General features: G+C 49.4%; 4 protein-coding genes across 5 annotated transcripts; 1 reads left to right on the top strand and 3 right to left on the bottom strand.

Moving 5' to 3' along the window:
• Window positions 1–1,807: 1,807 nt before the first annotated feature.
• Window positions 1,808–2,464, bottom strand: LOC119271183 (cytochrome P450 84A1-like). Its single transcript, XM_037553106.1, has one exon. The coding sequence runs from the start codon at window positions 2,462–2,464 to the stop codon at window positions 1,808–1,810; it is 657 nt and encodes a 218-aa protein (XP_037409003.1).
• Window positions 2,465–10,658: 8,194 nt separating this feature from the next.
• LOC119267034 lies at window positions 10,659–14,860 on the top strand. 2 transcript variants are annotated; one of them, XM_037548336.1, is made up of 9 exons: window positions 10,659–11,007; window positions 11,117–11,204; window positions 11,299–11,549; window positions 11,659–11,746; window positions 11,845–12,320; window positions 12,432–12,519; window positions 12,613–13,769; window positions 14,316–14,417; window positions 14,509–14,860. In XM_037548336.1, exons 1-9 carry the CDS (start codon window positions 10,729–10,731, stop codon window positions 14,584–14,586), a joined length of 2,607 nt encoding a protein of 868 aa, XP_037404233.1. In that variant the 5' UTR covers window positions 10,659–10,728; the 3' UTR covers window positions 14,587–14,860. The 2 variants fall into 2 exon arrangements, with proteins under 2 accessions (XP_037404233.1, XP_037404232.1); XM_037548335.1 differs by having other exon boundaries at window positions 14,313–14,417.
• A 122-nt stretch (window positions 14,861–14,982) lies between these two features.
• Window positions 14,983–15,598, bottom strand: LOC119267035. The gene has a single exon (XM_037548337.1). The coding sequence runs from the start codon at window positions 15,334–15,336 to the stop codon at window positions 15,118–15,120; it is 219 nt and encodes a 72-aa protein (XP_037404234.1). The 5' UTR covers window positions 15,337–15,598; the 3' UTR covers window positions 14,983–15,117.
• A 1,132-nt stretch (window positions 15,599–16,730) lies between these two features.
• LOC119267033 lies at window positions 16,731–17,450 on the bottom strand. The gene has a single exon (XM_037548334.1). The coding sequence runs from the start codon at window positions 17,188–17,190 to the stop codon at window positions 16,978–16,980; it is 213 nt and encodes a 70-aa protein (XP_037404231.1). The 5' UTR covers window positions 17,191–17,450; the 3' UTR covers window positions 16,731–16,977.
• Between the last annotated feature and the right edge of the window lie 1,346 nt (window positions 17,451–18,796).

Genomic DNA, 18,796 nt, shown 5'->3' with positions numbered 1-18,796 from the left:
GTCTCACTCAAGCGACGAGTTTTAAGCAACAACCTTTGCCTCTCACATCTTATAGCCATACCATATACTATGTAATCGTAATGCTTTGAGATCTTGGGAGTATAGTTTGCCCATCTCTCTCACTGAATAATTGTTTTTTTTTCCACAGCTTGGTGTATTATGTCCCGCTTCTACTTTGCTGTGCACCTACGCCTCCTGATATTAGTGCATGGCTAGCTGCGGCTCTATGTTTTCTTACTAATCAAACCATCAACCTTTTGAGACTTGGATAGTTAATAGTTTGAGCAGCTTGATTTCCTACATCCTACATCCCTCTCTTTTTTAGATGTTGCATTCTTACTTCTTTCCCTGGATCGGTGCCTCGAGGTTAGGAGGGGCTTGGCTGGTCATTTTTTGCCTTCTGTAATAAATCAGTGGCATGTGCAAGGCTATAATTCTTAGGTAGCATCAGTAAAGATAAACTAAATGTGTTCTCTCAGTTATTACAACAAGCTTGGTTTCCTTCAGGCTCTTGATATGATAAGAGGGAAGGTATCCAAGTTATTTATGTTTAAGATGCAAACTTCACAGTGGGACGGTCTTCAACTTCTGCTAAATCCAATAAAGGGGACTTCTCTCAGATTCAATTTTTTTATTTAATGAATCCCTTCTTGTGTGCGAAATGCTAATCAGGGCGAACCAATTTAGAGTGACAAGTTTTGTTTACAGGATGTTCATGTCTACAGTTTCTATCTCTTAGTAAGGCCCCTCTATGGATATGCCAGTTTTACAAGCTAGCCACATAGGTGCTAGGAGATATATGGCGTGCTTTCAGCTATATCGTGGCAAACATATATGAGTTCCTATTTTATGTAGTATAAAACCGCGTAATACCCATGTAGTGTGGACAACTCTGCCTACTAATCAATAATAAAGAGATTTGTCCTGTACTAGGCGCCTTTTCATTAGCCTGTTCTAGACATTTTTTTTTGCTTGGAATCTTCAACTGACAGCAAAATATTCTAGATTCTCTAGATTTTTGGTATTCAATAGTTATAAATGAATCCAGTCACATTTATCTACTATGCATATTCATACAAGCTTTGCACATTTGGATAACAACTGTTTTACTTGCAGCAATGCCCATGGGGGATCATGTTCCTAAATTTTTTCTATGTATTCTTCATGGATTTATATTTTAAAGTTCGCACTCTACTGTTGTTTTTTTATTAGGAACTAATTGGTGTTCTCTTTCTAACTATACTCTTTTTATACCGCTCTGACACGTGCTCTTTTTGTTTGGTCTAGATTATCATCCTTCTCCTATGATGTTACACATTATATTATTCGAGCATTGCTAATGCCTTTGGTTGCACCGGTTCAGTTTTCATGGTCTAGCCTTACAGCCATGTAATGAAGGACTTTTAGCTTCAATTGAGCCCAACTCTGACAACATAGTAGATGCAAATTGCATTGGCTTTTACCCATTCGGGTCACTAGCTGAGTTGAAGTATTTTTCATGCCTATCAATGTACCTTCGTTTATATGGCCACATGAAACTGCCTTGAAATAACTGAATTGCAGACTTCAATGATTCAACTTTCTGTGGGAAATCAAATTTACAGCAAGTTGTACAAGGATGTCCGCAGCAACACGCGGGAAATCATCTAATATGAAAAATAGCCACGCATCACTCTCTGTAAGCTAAGCATAGAAGATCGAATTATCATGTTCTGTAGTATAAAAAATAGAAGGAGAAAGAAGGCAAAGAGAAAGCCACCAAACTCGTGCAGTGTCACACACGAAGACAATAGGTGCACGCATGACATCATGCCTGGTGCGTGGCATCATCATCAGCAACCAAAGAGCAGGTGAGTCGAGGCATGGGCACGACGCAGAGCCTGGTGGCGCGTGGAACAGTGAGGCCGAAGACATCACGCATGTCGAGCTCCGACGGCACCATGCCGTCGGGAAGTGCCCAGTTGAACCCATGAGCGAGCTGCGCGACAACGAGCTCCAACGAGTACAGGCCAAGCGCCATGCCAGGGCACGAGCGGCGGCCAGACCCAAATGGCAGGAACTCAAAGCACCCGCCCTTGAAGTCGACCTCGGCGGCCTCCCCTTCCCCAACCATGAACCTTGAAGGTCGGAACACATCGGCGTCCTTCCAAGCGCTGGCGTCACGACCGAGGGCAAAGATGTTGATCATGACGCGGGAGCCCCGGGGCACGGAGTAGCCGCCGACGACACAATCCTCAGTATTCTCATGATTGAGCAATGGGATGGGTGGGTGCAACCGGAGCGTCTCCTTGATGACGCACTTGAGGAAGGGGAGCTTGTCAAGGTCCGTTTCGTCCACATTTCGATCGAGACCCACCGCGTAGGTGAGCTCCTGTTGCAGACGTCGGAGGTCGTCAGGACAATGCGTCATCTCCGCCATTGCCCACTCGATCGCCGACGCCACCGTCTCCGTCCCGCCAAACATCACGTCCTGTCATACATACATACATACATACATACATACATACATACATATAGACAAGCACATTTTAGTTTAAAAACATAGTACGGGTAACAAACTCATTTTAGTTTAAGAAACATAGTAGTAACAAATTCATCTTAATTTCCCTTATGTCATTATTAAAGATAAAAAATATTATGTTACTTTTGAATGGTAGATCTACCTTATAATAGGCATTTTAAAGTTTTAAATCCACTCGGTCCATTGCTATGTCATGAATATGGACGCCGGTAACTGCCACATGTGTGACACAATGGATACCCAATCACACGAGTCGTGTGGTCGTATCCAGGAGACAGCCCACACGATTCTGTGTGGACGAACATTAAAACTGCCCACACGTTTGGGCGCAGCTACGATGACCCACACGACCCTTTGTGGCAACTACTCATCCCCACCCCGTGAGTGCGAACGTGTGTGTAATCAACTTTAGTTGCCATGTGTAATTAACTCTAGTTGCCATGTCAGCCATGTATCATTAAATATAGTTGCCTTGTGTAACTAATTGGAGTTGTCACGCGTGGTCAAACCATACTTGCCATGTATTATCAACCATAGTTGCTGTGTGTGGTTAACTAGTTGTCACATATGCACACCTGTAGTTGCCGTATGTGGTTAAACCATAGTTGTCATGTGTGATCAATTATAGTTGCCATGCGTGACTAAGTAGTTGCCACATATGCACAACTGTAGTTGCCATTTATCACCGTGTGAGCATCATGTGGGTGAAGAGCAGTTTCGCCTACACGTTCAGGCGAGCATCATGTGTCCGTTTAGACGAGGAGCGTACATATGTGTGACACTAAATAATAATATCCACACGACATTGGATGCTCAGGTGACTCTCGGCAACTGCTTCAAAATTCGTGTAAATGAATCGAACATCATCGAATATTATTGGCATCAAAATTCATGTAAATCGAATCGGCAACTGCCTATGGCCGAACCCTGCGCCGCAACAGTGGTGGCATCCATCTCTGTCCAGTATGTTTTGACACGGGCAAGGGCCATTCGCGAGCCTTCTATGCACGCCGACCTCTTCATCGCATTAATGTGCTGCACCGCACCAAGAAACTGCTGCACCAAACTAAAATAGATGTTCGGCTTTGGCCTTTCCGGCCACAGATGGTCCATAACAGACCTCATGGCGAGTCCGGACAATCTATTCAGCTCGGCCCATTCGGCAAGCCGATCAGTCAATGGAAGCAGACGCTCTGGAACGTTAAATTGTGACCATAATAGCTTGTCCACTTCACGATCTGTTTGATCTTGGAAGTATTCGGCCGCATCGACAGCACTCGTCGCCAAGTCCAGATATGCGTCTGCCGAACTCCACAGCCGGTCCAGAGGGGCATACCGAGGATCTCCAAACTTCCTCCACAGCATAAAGGGTTTCCCAGCCGCGATATCCCCGGCTTGACGCAACTCCTCCTTCTTCGCCCTCATCGCAGAGCGGGTGTCTTTGGTCGCCATCGTGGCCTTTTCCAGGTCCGTCGCCTTCGCCCGGTTTTCTTCTTCAAGAAGCTGGCAACGGTCGGCAGTGTCTTTTAACTTTACAACCATCTTGGCCATCTTGGCCATTTTTTCCTTACTCTCGCTATGCGCGGCCTTTTCAGCTCTTAACTCTTCGGCCGCCTTTAAAGCGGCCGCATTACTACTCCTTACTTGCTCCTTGGCTCGGGCAAGCTCCGCCCGAAGGGTCTCCACGGTGGCAGCTCCACCTGCAGTCACGACATATTAAAGATACTGGCATCATACTGCTCTTACTATGTGACATTCACCAGAAAAATCACCTACCCTGTGCCTCGTCAAGCCGCTTGTTAACAACCTCGATGTCGGCATCTGCCGCATCCAGTTGCCGCTTTAGTTCGGCAAACCCATCAGTCCGGCTAGCCACCAAAGATTCAACCACCTACACATAACGGCGGTCTGGTTATTACCTGGGACTACGGTCCTTTGTTTACCGCCGTTCTTGATGACAACCAGAGTCTCAGGGGCTACTATCTACACAGGGCACACCTAAATATGTGCGGTACTGTCAAAAATGTACATCATTTCACGTACCTCAAAACCCGTCAGTAGACTCATAAAGGCTTCATGCAACCCACTTTCGGCGGACGAAATCCTTTCAATCACCGTACTCATTAACGTGCGGTGCTCTTCTGAGATAGCCGCTCGCTCTAGCAGATCCTTCAGTACGTCCGACCGCATACCAGATGGTGCCAGACTCTTTTGATTGCTCTCTTCAAGAGCCGGATACTGGGGAGTTCGGGTGGCCATAGGATTACCTTCTGGCCTCGCCGGATCAGGAGAAACCTTCCGCGACGATACTTCAAGGTCGCCCGCTTCTTGAGCTGGGGAGTCCGGGGGAGGCGTTTCACTCTCCATCATCTCCGGAAGAAGATCCCCTGAAGACGAGCTCTGCCGAGAAGGGCTAAGATCCGAACTGCAAGATAAATGCTTTGGTTATTTTCCTCAGAAGTAAGGTAGGATATCTTCACTATTAAGTACTTTTTGATTACTTACAGCTTGTTAGAGAGCTGATCCCCGCACGGACATTGTGCGGCAAGAGCACCCTCCGAGGCAGGACCCTCTGGTGGAGATTTCTTCTCCCGTTTGGAAACCTTGGTTTCCGGATCTTTAGAGGTAGTCCTCTTCCTTCCCCGGGGCAAGAGAATGTCCGATTCTTCCCCTTGGTTATCCTCCCTCACGGAGGCGCTCGTTCCCTCGGTTGGAATAGGTAGCGGTGGAGGCCCGCTTTCGCCCTCTTTATTCCCCCTTCATCTTCCTTTGAGGGCACCGGGCAAGGTGCTGGCTCGAGCATCTTTTCCAGCACCGGATTATCCAAGCCTTCAGGAAGGGGGGCCGAACACCAAATCATCTTCGCCTTTGTTATCCAGTCCTGGTCAAAGAGCGATTCTTCAGAATGATGTCATGATAAATAAAAAGACAGCGTGTTCGGCCATGGGATTACTTACTTGGGCCGCGGTGCGGTTGCTGCTCAGGCCCACGTCCTCGGTAGTGTCCGGACACTCTATTTGGGGTCCGAAGAACGATTTGTACATCTCCTCGTGCGTCAGGCCGAGGAAATTCTGAATAATGCGCGGTCCTTCCGGGTTGAATTCCCACATGCGGAGGGGCCGGCGTTTGCAAGGTTGGACTCGACAAACCAGCATAACTTGCATTACCATAACCAGACTGAAATCTCCCTCGAAGAGATCTCGGATGCGGCTCTGCAGTATGGGCACGTCCTTGGCTGGACCCCAGCTCAGCCCCCTGCTAATCCATGACATCAGTTGTGGTGGAGGGCCCGAGCGAAAAGTGGGGGCAGCTACCCACTTGGCACTTCGGGGAGCTGTGATGTAAAACCACTCCCGTTGCCACAATTCGGACACCTTTGGAAAGGAACCCTTCGGCCATGGAGCGCCAGCAATTTTGCTTATTGGAGCACCTCCGCATGCTGCATACTGCCCCTCGACCATCTTCGGCTTCACATCAAGGTCTGGAGCCACAGGCCAAAGTGAGGGGTAATGCGTAGGAAGACCTCACAAATGACAATAAATGACGAGATGTGAAGGAGGGAATCCGGGGCTAGGTCATGAAAATCCAACCCATAATAGAACATAAGACCCCTAACAAAGGGATTCAGAGCGAGGCCTAGTCCTCGGAGGAAGTGGGAGATGAACACAACGCTCTCGTTGGGTTCGGGAGTAGGGATGACCTGCCCTCGGGCGGGTAGCCTATGCGAAATTTTGGCGGTCAGGTATCTGGCCTCCCTCAACTTCTTGATATCCTCCTCCGTGACGGAGGAAGACATCCACCGGCCTTGAAGGCTGGATCCGGACATGATTGAAGGTCCGAAGCACCTGACCTGGATTTTGGGTGTTAGAACTCAAGGCGGGGGAGGATTCGATTGAGCACGGGAGGGAAAAAGTAAAAGCCTTGTCCCTTTATAAAAAGGGTGAATATCAAGCATCGTCCTCGTGGCTATTTGGGACTTGCCTAATATCTAGGAGTCCTAGGCATGGTTGGGTTACCCATGCCCGTATTGATGCGAATCCCGTAATAAGGGGGACACGATCTCTGCTTTAACAAGACGTGTCAAGAAACCGCCTCGCGTTATGAGCGGGGCTGGCTAAAGAAAAATGGTTCGAATGATTACCGGGCCATGGCATGATGTCGTGCTGCCAAAACGTGTCAGCAGATTAGATTTGTGGAAATATTATTCTCTCTACGATGGTGTGTGGAACTTATTTTACAGGGTCGGACACTATCCTTGTATTCAAATTCTTCTGTGGTGTATTCGGAGGAGGAACCCGCCTTGCAATGCCGAAAACAACATTGAGCGCCAGACTCATCGTCATTGAAGCCTGGTTCAGGGGCTACTGAGGGAGTCCTGGATTAGGGGGTCTCCGAACAGCCGATTATATCCTTTGGCCGGACTGTTGGATATTGAAGATACAAGATTGAAGACTTCGTCTCGTGTCCGGATGGGACTCTCCTTGGCATGGAAGGCAAGCTAGGCAATACGGATATGTATATCTCCTCCTTTTGTAACCGACCTTGTGTAACCCTAGCCCCCTCAGGTGTCTATATAAACCTGTAGGATCGAAGTATGTCTAGAGGGGTGTGATTAGACTACTTGACCAAATAAAAACTTAACCTTTTCCCAATTTTAGTTCTTGGCAGATTTTAGCTATTTTGGGACAAGTCAAGCAATCATCACACAATTCAAGCAAGCATGCAAAGAGTATATTGGCAGCGGAAAGTAAAAGCATGCAACTTGCAAGAATGTAAAGGGAAGGATTTGGAGAATTCAAACACTATTGGAGACACGGATGTTTTTCCCGTGGTTCGGATAGGTGGTGCTATCCTACATCCACGTTGATGGAGACTTCAACCCACGAAGGGTAATGGTTGCGCGAGTCCACACAGGGCTCCACCCAAGGGTAACGGTTGCGCGAGTCCACACAGGGCTCCACCCACGAAGGGTCCACGAAGAAGCAACCACCCACAAAGGGTCCACGAAGAAGCAACCCTGTCTATCCCATCATGGCCATCGCCCAAACAGGACTTGCCTCACTAGCGGTAGATCTTCACGAAGTAGGCGATCTCCTTGCCCTTACAAACTCCTTGGTTCAACTCCACAATCTTGTCGGAGGCTCCCAAGTGACACCTAGCCAATCTAGGAGACACCACTCTCCAAGAAGTAACAAATGGTGTGTAGGTAATGAACTCCTTGCTCTTGTGCTTCAAATGATAGTCTCCTCCAACACTCAACTCTCTCTCATAGGATTTGGATTTGATGGAAAGAAGGTTTGAGTGGAAAGCAACTTGGGAAGGCTAGAGATCAAGATTCATATAGTAGGAATGGAATATATTGGTCTCAACACATGAGTAGGTGGTTCTCTCTCAGAACATATGAGTTGGAATGGTGTGTGTGTTCTGAGGGCTCTCTCATCGAATGAGGAGGAGGTGGAGGGGTATATATAGCCTCCACACAAAATCCAACCGTTACACAGTTTTCCAATCTCGGTGGGACCGAATCAATAAGCTCGGTCGGACCGAAAATGTAAACCTAGTGACCGTTAGTGATTTTCGGTGGGACTGGCATGCAACTCGGTAGGACCGATATGGTTAGGGTTTGGGCATAACGTAATCTCGGTGAGACCGATTACACAAACTCGGTGAGACCGAATTTGGTAATTAGCTAACCAGAGAGTTGGTCAGGCAAACTCGGTGGGACCGATTTGCTCTTTCGGTGAGACCGAGTGGAACTCGGTGAGACCGAAAAGTTACAAAAGGGAAACACTGAGTTTACATTGCAATCTCGGTGGGACCGATTCGCTCTTTCGGTGCGACCGAAAAGTTACGAAAGGGAAACAGAGAGTTTGCAACCCCATCTCGATGAGGCCGAGATCCTTATTGGTAGAACCGAATTGCTAGGGTTTGGCAGTGGCTAATGACAAGTGAGACTCGGTGGCGCCGGATAGGAAGAATCGGTAGGACCGAGTTTGGCTTAGGGTTTAGGTCATATGTGGATATGGGAAAGTAGTTGAGGGTTTTGGAGCATATCACTAAGCACATGAAGCAAGAGGCTCATTAAGCAACACCTCATCCCTCCTTAATAGTATTGGCTTTTCCTAAAGACTCAATGTGATCTTGGATCACTAAAATATAAAATGAAGAGTCTTGAGCTTTTGAGCTTGAGCCAATCCTTTGCCCTTAGCATTTTGAGGGCTTCACTTTCACATCCATGCCATGCCAATCATTGAGCTTTCCTGAAATAATCATCTTGAAATAGCATTAGCTCAATGAGCTATATGTTGTTATGAATTACCAAAACCACCTAGGGATAGTTGCACTTTCAAAACCAGAGGGTTTTAGTCAGTAGGACAATATACAATCAGACCATAGGCTAGCTTCTAGGGTTTAGCCTCTCTGATCTCGTGATAGATCAACTCTTGTACTACTCATATTATCAAGAATAAATCAAGTAGGACGTAGGGTTTTACCTCCATCAAGAGGGCCCGGACCTGGGTAAAACATCGTGTCCCCTGCCTCCTGTTACCATCCGCCTTAGACACACAGTTCGGGACCCCCTACCCGAGATCCGCCGGTTTTGACACCGACACCATGCCTCGCAAGAGCCGCATCCCACATCCGCTCCCAATCTCCTCTGGCTCCAAAGCACCGTGGGGCGACTTATTCGCCGAACTGAAGTAGGGGCTCTTCGACAATGCGGCCGGCCGGCAGGCCCGCCGAGCCAGCCAGATGCATGATGGCTTGCCGCCAAGCTTTATGGAGGGCAGCGATGCCGACGATACAATGGAAGAGGCGGCCGCCGACGAGTCGGCGCCATCGTCCTTGTCGGTCCATGCCGACATTACCTTTGGGCCAGGCGACATGATGGCAGAAGAGCGGGAGGCGGCGTTTCGACATGCACGGGAGGACCAAAGGTACAACCTCTAGCTTCTTGACGAGCACTGACTCACAAAGGAATAAATCACACTCGACCAGGCGAATGACATTTCCGTCATGACCATGGTGGCGGAGGATCCGGGCTTCCTGGATGAGCAGAGGGCGCTGCTCCGGTCCTACCCCACCGCCCGTGAGATCCAACACGAGCCATGGCAGCTGGGTGTCCTATGGGCGAAGAAAGACACCCTGTTCGTGGGCATTGACGCGACGGAGGAGGAAGAGGAGGAGATTGTGGACGTTGTCAGCTCCATGTCTGCCGTGCCGCCACGACGATGAGGCCGTCACGTCCACGTCCGACGATGTCAACATGGCAGACACTGGCGAGGAAGAGTAGCACACTGGAAGCTGTCGTGGCTTGGGTCTGAGGAGGGCCACCACTCTTCCCTTCCCGCCGAAGCTTCACTTTCGAGGCCTCACGGCCGACCGGTGAACTTGCTGAATATGGGGAAGACATGTCGTGAGAAACAGGCGCCGCTGCGGCCGGCGATTATTTAGACTAGGTTAAAAAATCCTAGTCCGATTATGATTTAGTGGAAAAATGTGATGAATTTGGTCTAGTTTAAGTGAACATCAACCAAGTTGTGTGGAATTCGTCCGTTTAGTCCAATTTTGCTTTGAAATGTATGCAGTCATGGTTGGATGGCCAGCTCCTGCATTTATGTCCGCAGACTGGTTTGGATAGTCTGTGGGCGGACACCGTGCCCGTTTTGGAGGTCGGCATTGGAGATGCCCTAAGTAACCAAACATGCCCTTAGTTATCTCGACAACTTAACCGCCTCACAACTCGAGGTAACATTTGCCCATTACACCCATAGGGGTATCATCGCACGTTCGCTAAATTTTACCGTTTTTGGCAGTTTTCATGCAGGAACAAGAGCTGAAATTGATGTTCGATTATACAAAAAAATCCTCTAAAACCGGAAAGAAACACAATCTCGTTTATTTTTTTAGAAAGAAATAAACTCCCGCGGGGCACCCCGCATTTTTACCGTTCAAACTTCGAAAATCCTACGCGGTTTTCTCAGTAAAAAGAAAGAATTCAATTTCACCAGCCTGTCCCTCTCCCTCTCCCCCGCTTCCCCGCCTCCAACCCGTTTTGGCGCCAAAAGATCCCAACTTTGCCGCCGAATCCCGTCCTCTTCTCCCCCCCAAACCCTCCCCCACTCCCATCGTCCAATCCCGCCCAGACAGCTCCCGAGCCAGAGGCGCGCGCGAACGCAGCCGCCGCCGCCCCCACCACCACCACCATGCCGAGCCAGCAGATCCCGGCCACGCCGGTCGGCGGCATCACCTCCCGCCGCCACGCCAAGCTCCTGCTCCACCTCGTCGAAGGGGACGGGGGTGCCGCCGCCGGCGGCGGCGCGTCCGTCAAGGACCTCCGCCTCCGCCGCGTCGTCCCTCCCGCGTCCGCGACCCTCGACGTCTCCCCCGAATGCGCCGCGGCCGCCGCCAAGCCCGGATCCGTCCAGATCCAGAGCACCCCGCCGGAGCCCGTGGCGGCCGCCGAAGACCGCGAGAGGAAGCCGGTCAGTCCCCCCCTCCCCCGCTAGTTTCTTGATCTGTCTCGTACCTTGCGCGTCTCTCGACCTCTCTGCTGCTCCCCATCTCACCCCGCTTCGTTGGTGAATGGATCAGATGCTGCCGCGGTCCAAGCTCGTGCGCGACCCGGGCTCCTTCGGCTACCGGCGGCTGCTCCCTTTCCTCAACCAGATGGCCAACAAAGGTAGCACCACCCACCCTCTACTTGGTTTCCCTCCCCCGTGTTCGTGTGCTTGGGCTCGCATTTCATTCCCCATTTCCTCGGATGTGTTTTACAGGTTCAGACATCTCAAGCAGCAAGGACATGCCCTCCGAAAACAAGGTTCCCATCCCAAGCAAGGAGCTCAGCAGATCTGACTCCGGGTTGGCTGATGGGATACCTCCCGTGGGTGGGAGTCAAGGCGGAGCTGCTCCTCTGGATTCCGTGGAGCCGCCGCCTGTTGTGAAGGCTGTAGCAGACACGGAGATCTGTGACAGTGTCAAAGAAGAAACCAAGTCTGCCCCTGTCGATCTCGCAAGCAGCAAGCCCGTGAGTGTTCTTGATACTACTACGTCTCTTGTTTACGTCAGTAAATTAAGCAGGGTTGACTAGATTTCCTGCGTAGCAGTGAGATAATCTGTGCTTCTGCTCGTTTCAGTCTCTTGCCTGCTGCACGAGGTCAAAGTTTGTTCATCACCCGAGCTCATTCAGCTACAAGAGGATGTTGCCATTTCTCATGGAGAACGGTGAGTCGACTGCTGCGTGCAGCTGATTGTGATCCTACTTGCCGCAGTTCTCTTCAAGTTCGGCTTTCTGATAGTTTCCTATTGTCTTTCTGTACCAGACATCTCTCAGGAAGGAGACAGGGCCAAGTTTAGAAGATTATCAGAAGAGCAGCAAATGACATCTGATGAGACTGATGTCCAGGCCAGTGGACAGATTCAATCTGCCACTGCAGAAGTTTTGCTGGATGGCAGTGCAGCTGAAGTGCAGAAAGGCACACAAGGAGAAGAGCCAGCTTCAGTTGGAGACCCATTGTCTTCAGAGAGTGGTGAATTAGCATCAGGCGTGAATGCTGTTCCGTCCGGTCGACAGAACCAGCTTCCTGTTTCAGAAGACACTCATGGTGAAGGAAATGCAGCTGAAGTTGAAAGCACTGTGGAAGAGAAGGCATCAAAATCAGATGAGAAGCCTGTTCCTATGGATTCTGTAGACCTGCCTGTTGGGAAGGCTGAAGGAACTCAGGAGGCGAAGGATTGCTGTGACAGTGTGAAAGAGGAAACCAAGATTGTACCTGCTGATCTTGCAAGCAGCAAGCCGGTGAGCTCTTGAGACCATGTCTCTTATTTGCACGTGTAAATTAAACAATGTTAACTGCATTTCCTGTATAGTTGTGACAATTGACATCATGTATTCTTCTGCCTGTTTCAGTCCCTTCCCCGCTGCATGAGGTCAAAGTTTGTTCCCCATCGAAGCTCATTTAGCTACAAGAGGATGCTGTCATTTCTCATGGAGAATGGTGAGTCCATCGCTGTGATTTGCTGTTCATGATCTGTGACACTTATTTTAGAGTTGCCTGTTCTTATAGTGTGCTGTTGTCTTTCTGTACCAGAAACCTCTTCTCAGAAAGAAGACATGGCCAAACTTCAAACAGTCTCGGAAGAGAAGCAATTAGCATTGCCTGAAAATGATGTGTTGGCTAGTGGAAATCATCTTTCTGTCTCAGAAGGCTCCCCTGAAGCATGCTACCAAGCTGAACTTGACAGAATTGTAGAAGAAATATCATCAACAGATGAGAACTATCTTTTGAAGGGTGTACAGCTTCAGTCTGTTGTTCCAGTTGCAGAAGTCTCTCTGGATGTCAGTACAGCTGAAGTGCAGAAAGTCACACAAGAAGTGTTGGCTTCAGATGGAGACCTATTATCCCTGGACAAGCGTGAGCTAACATCAGAGAGGAATGATGTCCTGGCTGGTGGACAGTGTCAGCTTGCTGTCTCAGATGGCTCTGCTAAGGAAAGTGATGTAGCTGAAGCTGAGAGGATAGTTGAAGAAAAGGCAACAAAATCAGATGAGAATTCTGTACTTAATGACAGAGATGAGTCAAGTGGATTAGCATCAGACAAGGGTGAGTTTCTGATGAAAGATCAGCCTCAGGCATGTGACTCAAAGAAGTTACAATGCAATGCTGATCTTGCTCTAGCACAACAATGCCAGAGCCCAGAGTCAGGATGTTCTATCAAGACAGTAATGGTGGATGGTGGAGCTGATCCACACGGTTCACCAGAGAGACATGATTCTGTGGCTTCTCTTGGTGGCCTACTGCTTGATGTGGGAATGATCTGCAAGCCTTCTGAACCTTCTATTGGCTCACCCTTATCAGCAGAGGGAATGTCTGGTTGTGTTGCACATGCTGAATCAGGGCTGAGTAAAGTGGGCACACCGTCTCCATTGGGTTCTCCTTGTTTGGAACAACAACGCCTTTCTCCGAAGATACCCTCCCCTAGCAGTGGCGCTTTCAGCGGCGCCTCTTTTCTGAAGAAGCGGGGCTTTTCTCCGAAGAAACTTTCTCCAAAGAAGGGAATACTTAAGAGGCATACAATGGGGTGCAGGGGCATCTGCATGTGCTTGGACTGCAGTGTGTTTCGTCTACGTGCTGATAGAGCTTTTGAGTTCTCTAGGAAGCAGATGCAAGAGGCAGATGATATAATAGTGAACTTACTGGAGGAGGTGGCAAGTCTTAGGAGTATGGCGGAGAAATCTTCTGGCAAAGTAAGTGTATTCACCGGCACTTCACTTTCAGTTTCTCGTCCTTGTGATGAAGTTCTACACTTGCATTTTTCTCCAAAGGAGAGAAACGCTGAATAGTATATTTTGCTTTGCTACTTGTTTTAAATGAATCATCATCTGCCTAAATGAAGATTCATTGCCAGGACCAAGACTTAATTCAGGTTGTCACCCACATGCATTTTTTAAACTTGGCTGCAATTTTCAAATCATGGTTATATCTGTCATGAGCCCTCTGCATGGCACTCCTTGTGTATTCTATTTATGTGTGCAACTCTTGTGAGCACATACTAGTAAAACATATTAGGAAACTGGCTTTTAACACTAAATTAAAACCTGGGAGTGCAATGCCTGTAACCTGACCTGCCCTTTCTCAGCTTACAATTTATTTTGGCTGTTTACTCATCATGGATGGGAATCCTGTCTGAAGATTTAGCTGCCTGTAGCATTACTGCAACTTGCAATATATTTGAATTTTCTGTTTTAAAAGATGTCAGTACTGAAGAAACACTTCTGTTAAATCTGCAGCAGGAGCAGATGGAAGCTTGCCAGAGGGCGTTGCGGGTAGAGGAGGTGGCCAAGGAGCGTCGGCAGCAGATGCTGGCCGAGCTCAACTCTCACTGCAAAATTCCTGTGAGTGGCCTCCCTACCTTGTGCAACGGTTTGCCATGAGAACTCGCCGGAGTCGGTTTAACTAAACAATCGTGTCTTTGAATGGATTCAGGGCCCAAGGGTGAAATTCGCTCAGTACGTTGAGGGAAAGATGGCCTCTTCTCCTTCCAGCAGCAGCAGGAGGCAATAACCACATTTGCGAAGACGCCGGTGATTGATTCGCTGCCGGATGTTTGTGGTAGTGCTGGATTTTGTGGGAATTCAGCGCAGTTCAGTGCAATTGTTGTCTCGTGATTAGATTATGTAGAGAGAGGTGGAAGCTCTGTTGGTTCCACTGAAGGAAGAAGGAACAAAAGCTGGTTGTGATGTGTCTGTTCGCATGTAAATCAAAGTTTCTTTTTAAATCAAAGCTGTGAAACTGGAACATGCCAATCTGGTCTGTCTTTGAACTTTTTTCCTTCTGAGATATTTTTTCTTGGGTCGATGAAACTCACTCATCAATTTTAGCCCTCTTTGACTGGTGCTACTGAATTGCACCTAGATATTTTTTGGGGTATGGCAAATCAACCATTCAATAAATAACAGGTTGATGAACTGACAGACAATCCTGAGCATATAGATTATAAATAGAGTAAAAAATACAAACATGGAACACACACGATGGATCTCTTGCTCACACTAGCACTACTAGCTAGCTGGTGGTGTGTGGAGTGCGGGAGGTTTAGCCGGCGTAGACGTGGACGCCGACGGCGACCATGAAGATGGCGCAGAAGGCGAAGAAGATGACGGTGTGGACGAACATGGCGATGCCGTTGGTCTGCATGCTGTGGAACTCGGGCCGGCCGCGGCCCCCGCCGCCGGGGATCTCGCAGATCAGCCCCGGCAGCATCACCACGAAGAAGGCCTTCGCGATCAGCACCGGGCCCCAGTCGCCCGACATGTTCGTCCGATCAACGGTGAGCTCGAGCGCCCCTCTGTCAATCAACAGCTCTGTGTATCTATGCCAGTGCTGCTCTCCTAGTTAAGTTTCCATCTATAAATAGGATGTTGGCCGGACGATGACGACGACGGTGATGACAGTGTGGCGTCTGGCGTGACCAGATCGGGCGAGCTGCCGTGCCGTCCAGGGCGTGGCGGCCGGCCGGCGAGAAATTGTCACTAGCAGGCGAGTTCAAGTGTTGGGTGGACCTAGGCAACAAAACAAAACCCATCCATCACATCACGGCTTCTGAGACCCCAAAGGCCACATCCTGTGAGACCTAGACAACTTATTTGCAGTCCGGAAGAAGATCACCTGTGTCTCTCATCATCCTGCCTTAGCCTCGTGTACTACACCACCAGCTGAACATGTCATCTTTTTACTGCTACTAACCAACCACTACTGTATATTTGACTGGTGTATGTGTGTGTTCGTGTGCAGATAATGTGTCACTGTCAGAAGCTTAAAGACGCAGCCTGCATGCTCACTTGTCAGCACGGCTAACAACAAGCACACCAGCCAGCTACAGTAGCCAAGACAGACACCGTCCACCATATCATCACTCTCACTCTCTCAAGAGTAGGCTCAGCTCTTCACTGAAGCAGCTCTGCATCCTTCTCTGAATAACTCTCTGAATCACTTGCAGCCTGAATGCAAGGATACACTGAAGCAGCAGCAGCTCTGCATCATTCTCTGAATCGCTTCCAGACCAATTTACACACACACACCAGTTCCAAAGCTGTAGCAGCGACGTTTTTATTCCTGTTCCTTTTAGGTCACACTCACATAAGCTGGATTTTGTTCCTTTCCTGCACCAGTCACTACCCAGAAAGAAGGCTTTCGCCCCGCTTTGTAGATAAAAGCCAACACAGCACCGCGCGCGCTACCGCGACTCGACACCAAACCCTCTGTTAACTACGCACATTTTACCCGACACATACTGTAACTACTGACCTTGTTTCCTCGGCGCCGCTGCGCCGAAACAGTTTCAGGGAGAAAAGAAATGCAAACAATCTGAACAAGGATGGAGGTTGCAAAATTAAATTTATCTTCAGAGGTGACTGAATCTTAGCTAGAAGCTAGGAACAAATTTCTTTCTTAATCACTCTGAAAACCAGGCTCAGTTCTTCACTGAATGCTCTGTGCGTTTCTTTTAGGACGAGGAATCATTCACTCACCCTCAGCTGCGGACTTTGATGGATGCTCTCCAATTTGTTCCTTTCCCGCACCACTCACATCCTACCGCGACTCCACACCAAACACTCCTTGTATCTGACAGACACTGTAACTACTACTGCTAACCTGCTTCGTCCTCTCTTGAAGCAGCTTCAGGCACAAGGGAAATGCAAACAATCTGAATGACAAAAAGTGTCACAGAAACAGAGCTTTATTTATCTTGAGGTAAGTGAATCTAGCTACAAGCAAAGAACCAGTTTCATCCCCAGTCACCACGGCGACATTGCCGATCGACACGGTGAGCGAGCGAGAGACACTATTATGCATGAACCCACATAAAAAAGACCCTAAACTTTCAGAGAACCCAGCCCAGCTACATGTTCAGCTGATGGATGGATGTTGAAAACACGAAACACCGAGTTCGGTTCAGGGGCCGAGGTCGATGTGCACCCCGACGGCGATGAGGAAGATGGCGGCGAAGCTGAAGAAGATGACGGAGTGGACGATGATGGAGACGGCGCTGGTGTGGAAGTTGCCGAACTCGATGACCCGGCACTTGCCGGGGATCTGGAACAGCAGCCCCGGCGACAGCAGGATGAAGAGCACCAGAGGGATGAACACTCCAGCCCAGTCCTGCATCTTCTCCCCCCCTCACTCTCTCTCTCTACCTTCTACTCTTCTTGACTCCTAAGGTAGAACAGGGTATGCTCTGACACACTGCAGAGGAGGAGCCTGTCTATATAGCAGCAGCTAAGCTAGCCAGTCTATCTCTCTGTGCAGTGCTATATAATGGCCATACAATGGATACCAGTAGATGGAGGAGGAGGAGGAGGAGGAGGTTGGAGCAGAGCTTTCATTCATGCTGCACATGCCATCATTCCAGGAAGAAGAAACACGGCCTCTCTACTTTAACCACAACAGGCAAAGGGCAGCCGAGCCTTTTATGAGCACCAAAAATGGACCGCTTTTCACTTGGGCGGTTGGAGGCAGTTAGAAAGGCTGGAAATTTTCTGTTCATAAACAATCTATATGGTGTAGAATAAATTAAATGGATACTTCCTCCGTTCCTAAATATGCCTTTTTAGAGATTTCAATATGAACTACATACGGATGTATATAGACATATTTAAGAGTGTAGATTCACTCATTTTGCTCCGTATGTAGTCTATATTGGAATCTCTAAAAAGACTTATATTTAGGAACGGAGGGAGTACATATTTGGGCAGATGTAGCAACAAGTATGGCATGCTGTTCATGCTTTTTCATGCTATTCATGTTTTTCTGTCTCACAAAACATGCTATTCATGCTTCTCTGTTCCTAGCCAATCTGGTGTAGAATAAATTAAGGATCAATAATTGGTGTTGGAGTATTTAACAGATGTAGTAGCACTGATTCTTGTTTCTGTCTCACAACATACCATGCATTACCGAAAAAGGATTTCCCCCGCTTTGTATTCCAAAGCAACCAACATCGAGTACAGATAACGCTGTGGCGAGCAGCACAACACACCAAGAAAAAAGAAGAAGAAACAAATGCCAACCACGGCAGCTTGGCAAAGCGCGGATGACCCGGCACCGCGGCGCCCACCGGACACAAATCACCACAGACCAAGGCTCCGATCCGCCGCGTACCAAGCAGCACCTCCAAGAAGGGATGCGACGCCGACGACGCTGCTGCCCGGACGAGTCCTCAGGTTTCCCCGGGCACGCGGAGGGAGGTGGGGGGTGGATACCACCGACACCCTCCAGGAAGGAATGGTGGCACCTACAGGTGTCACCGCGTCGGGGCCGAAGCCGGCAGGGATTTCTCCCGCATTCCAACCCCAACCGCCCAACCGGACGGAACCGACCTGCCAAACCGTCGCCCACCACCATGCGCCAACGCAGTACCGCCGCCACCCACGCCGCCTCACTACGAACACCACCACGAGGCCAAGAGGACCGGAGAGAAGCTCACCACGACGGGAGCAGCAACACCGACATCGAGCGGGAGGGAACCACCTCCACCGCCGTCGTGCGGGAGGCCCGTGCCTCCGGCACCGTCGCGGTAGCCGTCCGGACGCGGCAGCGGGGCATGCCGGGCCACCCCTGGCCCAGCCAGGCCCGAAGCGGGCCCGTTAAGCCTCGCCGGCCACGATGCAGCAGGCCAGCATCGTCGTCGCTGGCACCCAGCCACTCGTCGCATCTCCTCCGCCTCCCAGAAGCCACGCCGGAGACCATCCCCGCTGCCGGCCCGCCCAGGCCC

Source organism: Triticum dicoccoides, chromosome 3A (assembly GCF_002162155.2).
Source record: "Triticum dicoccoides isolate Atlit2015 ecotype Zavitan chromosome 3A, WEW_v2.0, whole genome shotgun sequence".
Taxonomy (NCBI): Eukaryota; Viridiplantae; Streptophyta; class Magnoliopsida; order Poales; family Poaceae; genus Triticum; species Triticum dicoccoides.
Note: the sequence above shows the minus strand (reverse complement) of the source record. Positions and strands in the feature narration are given on the sequence as shown.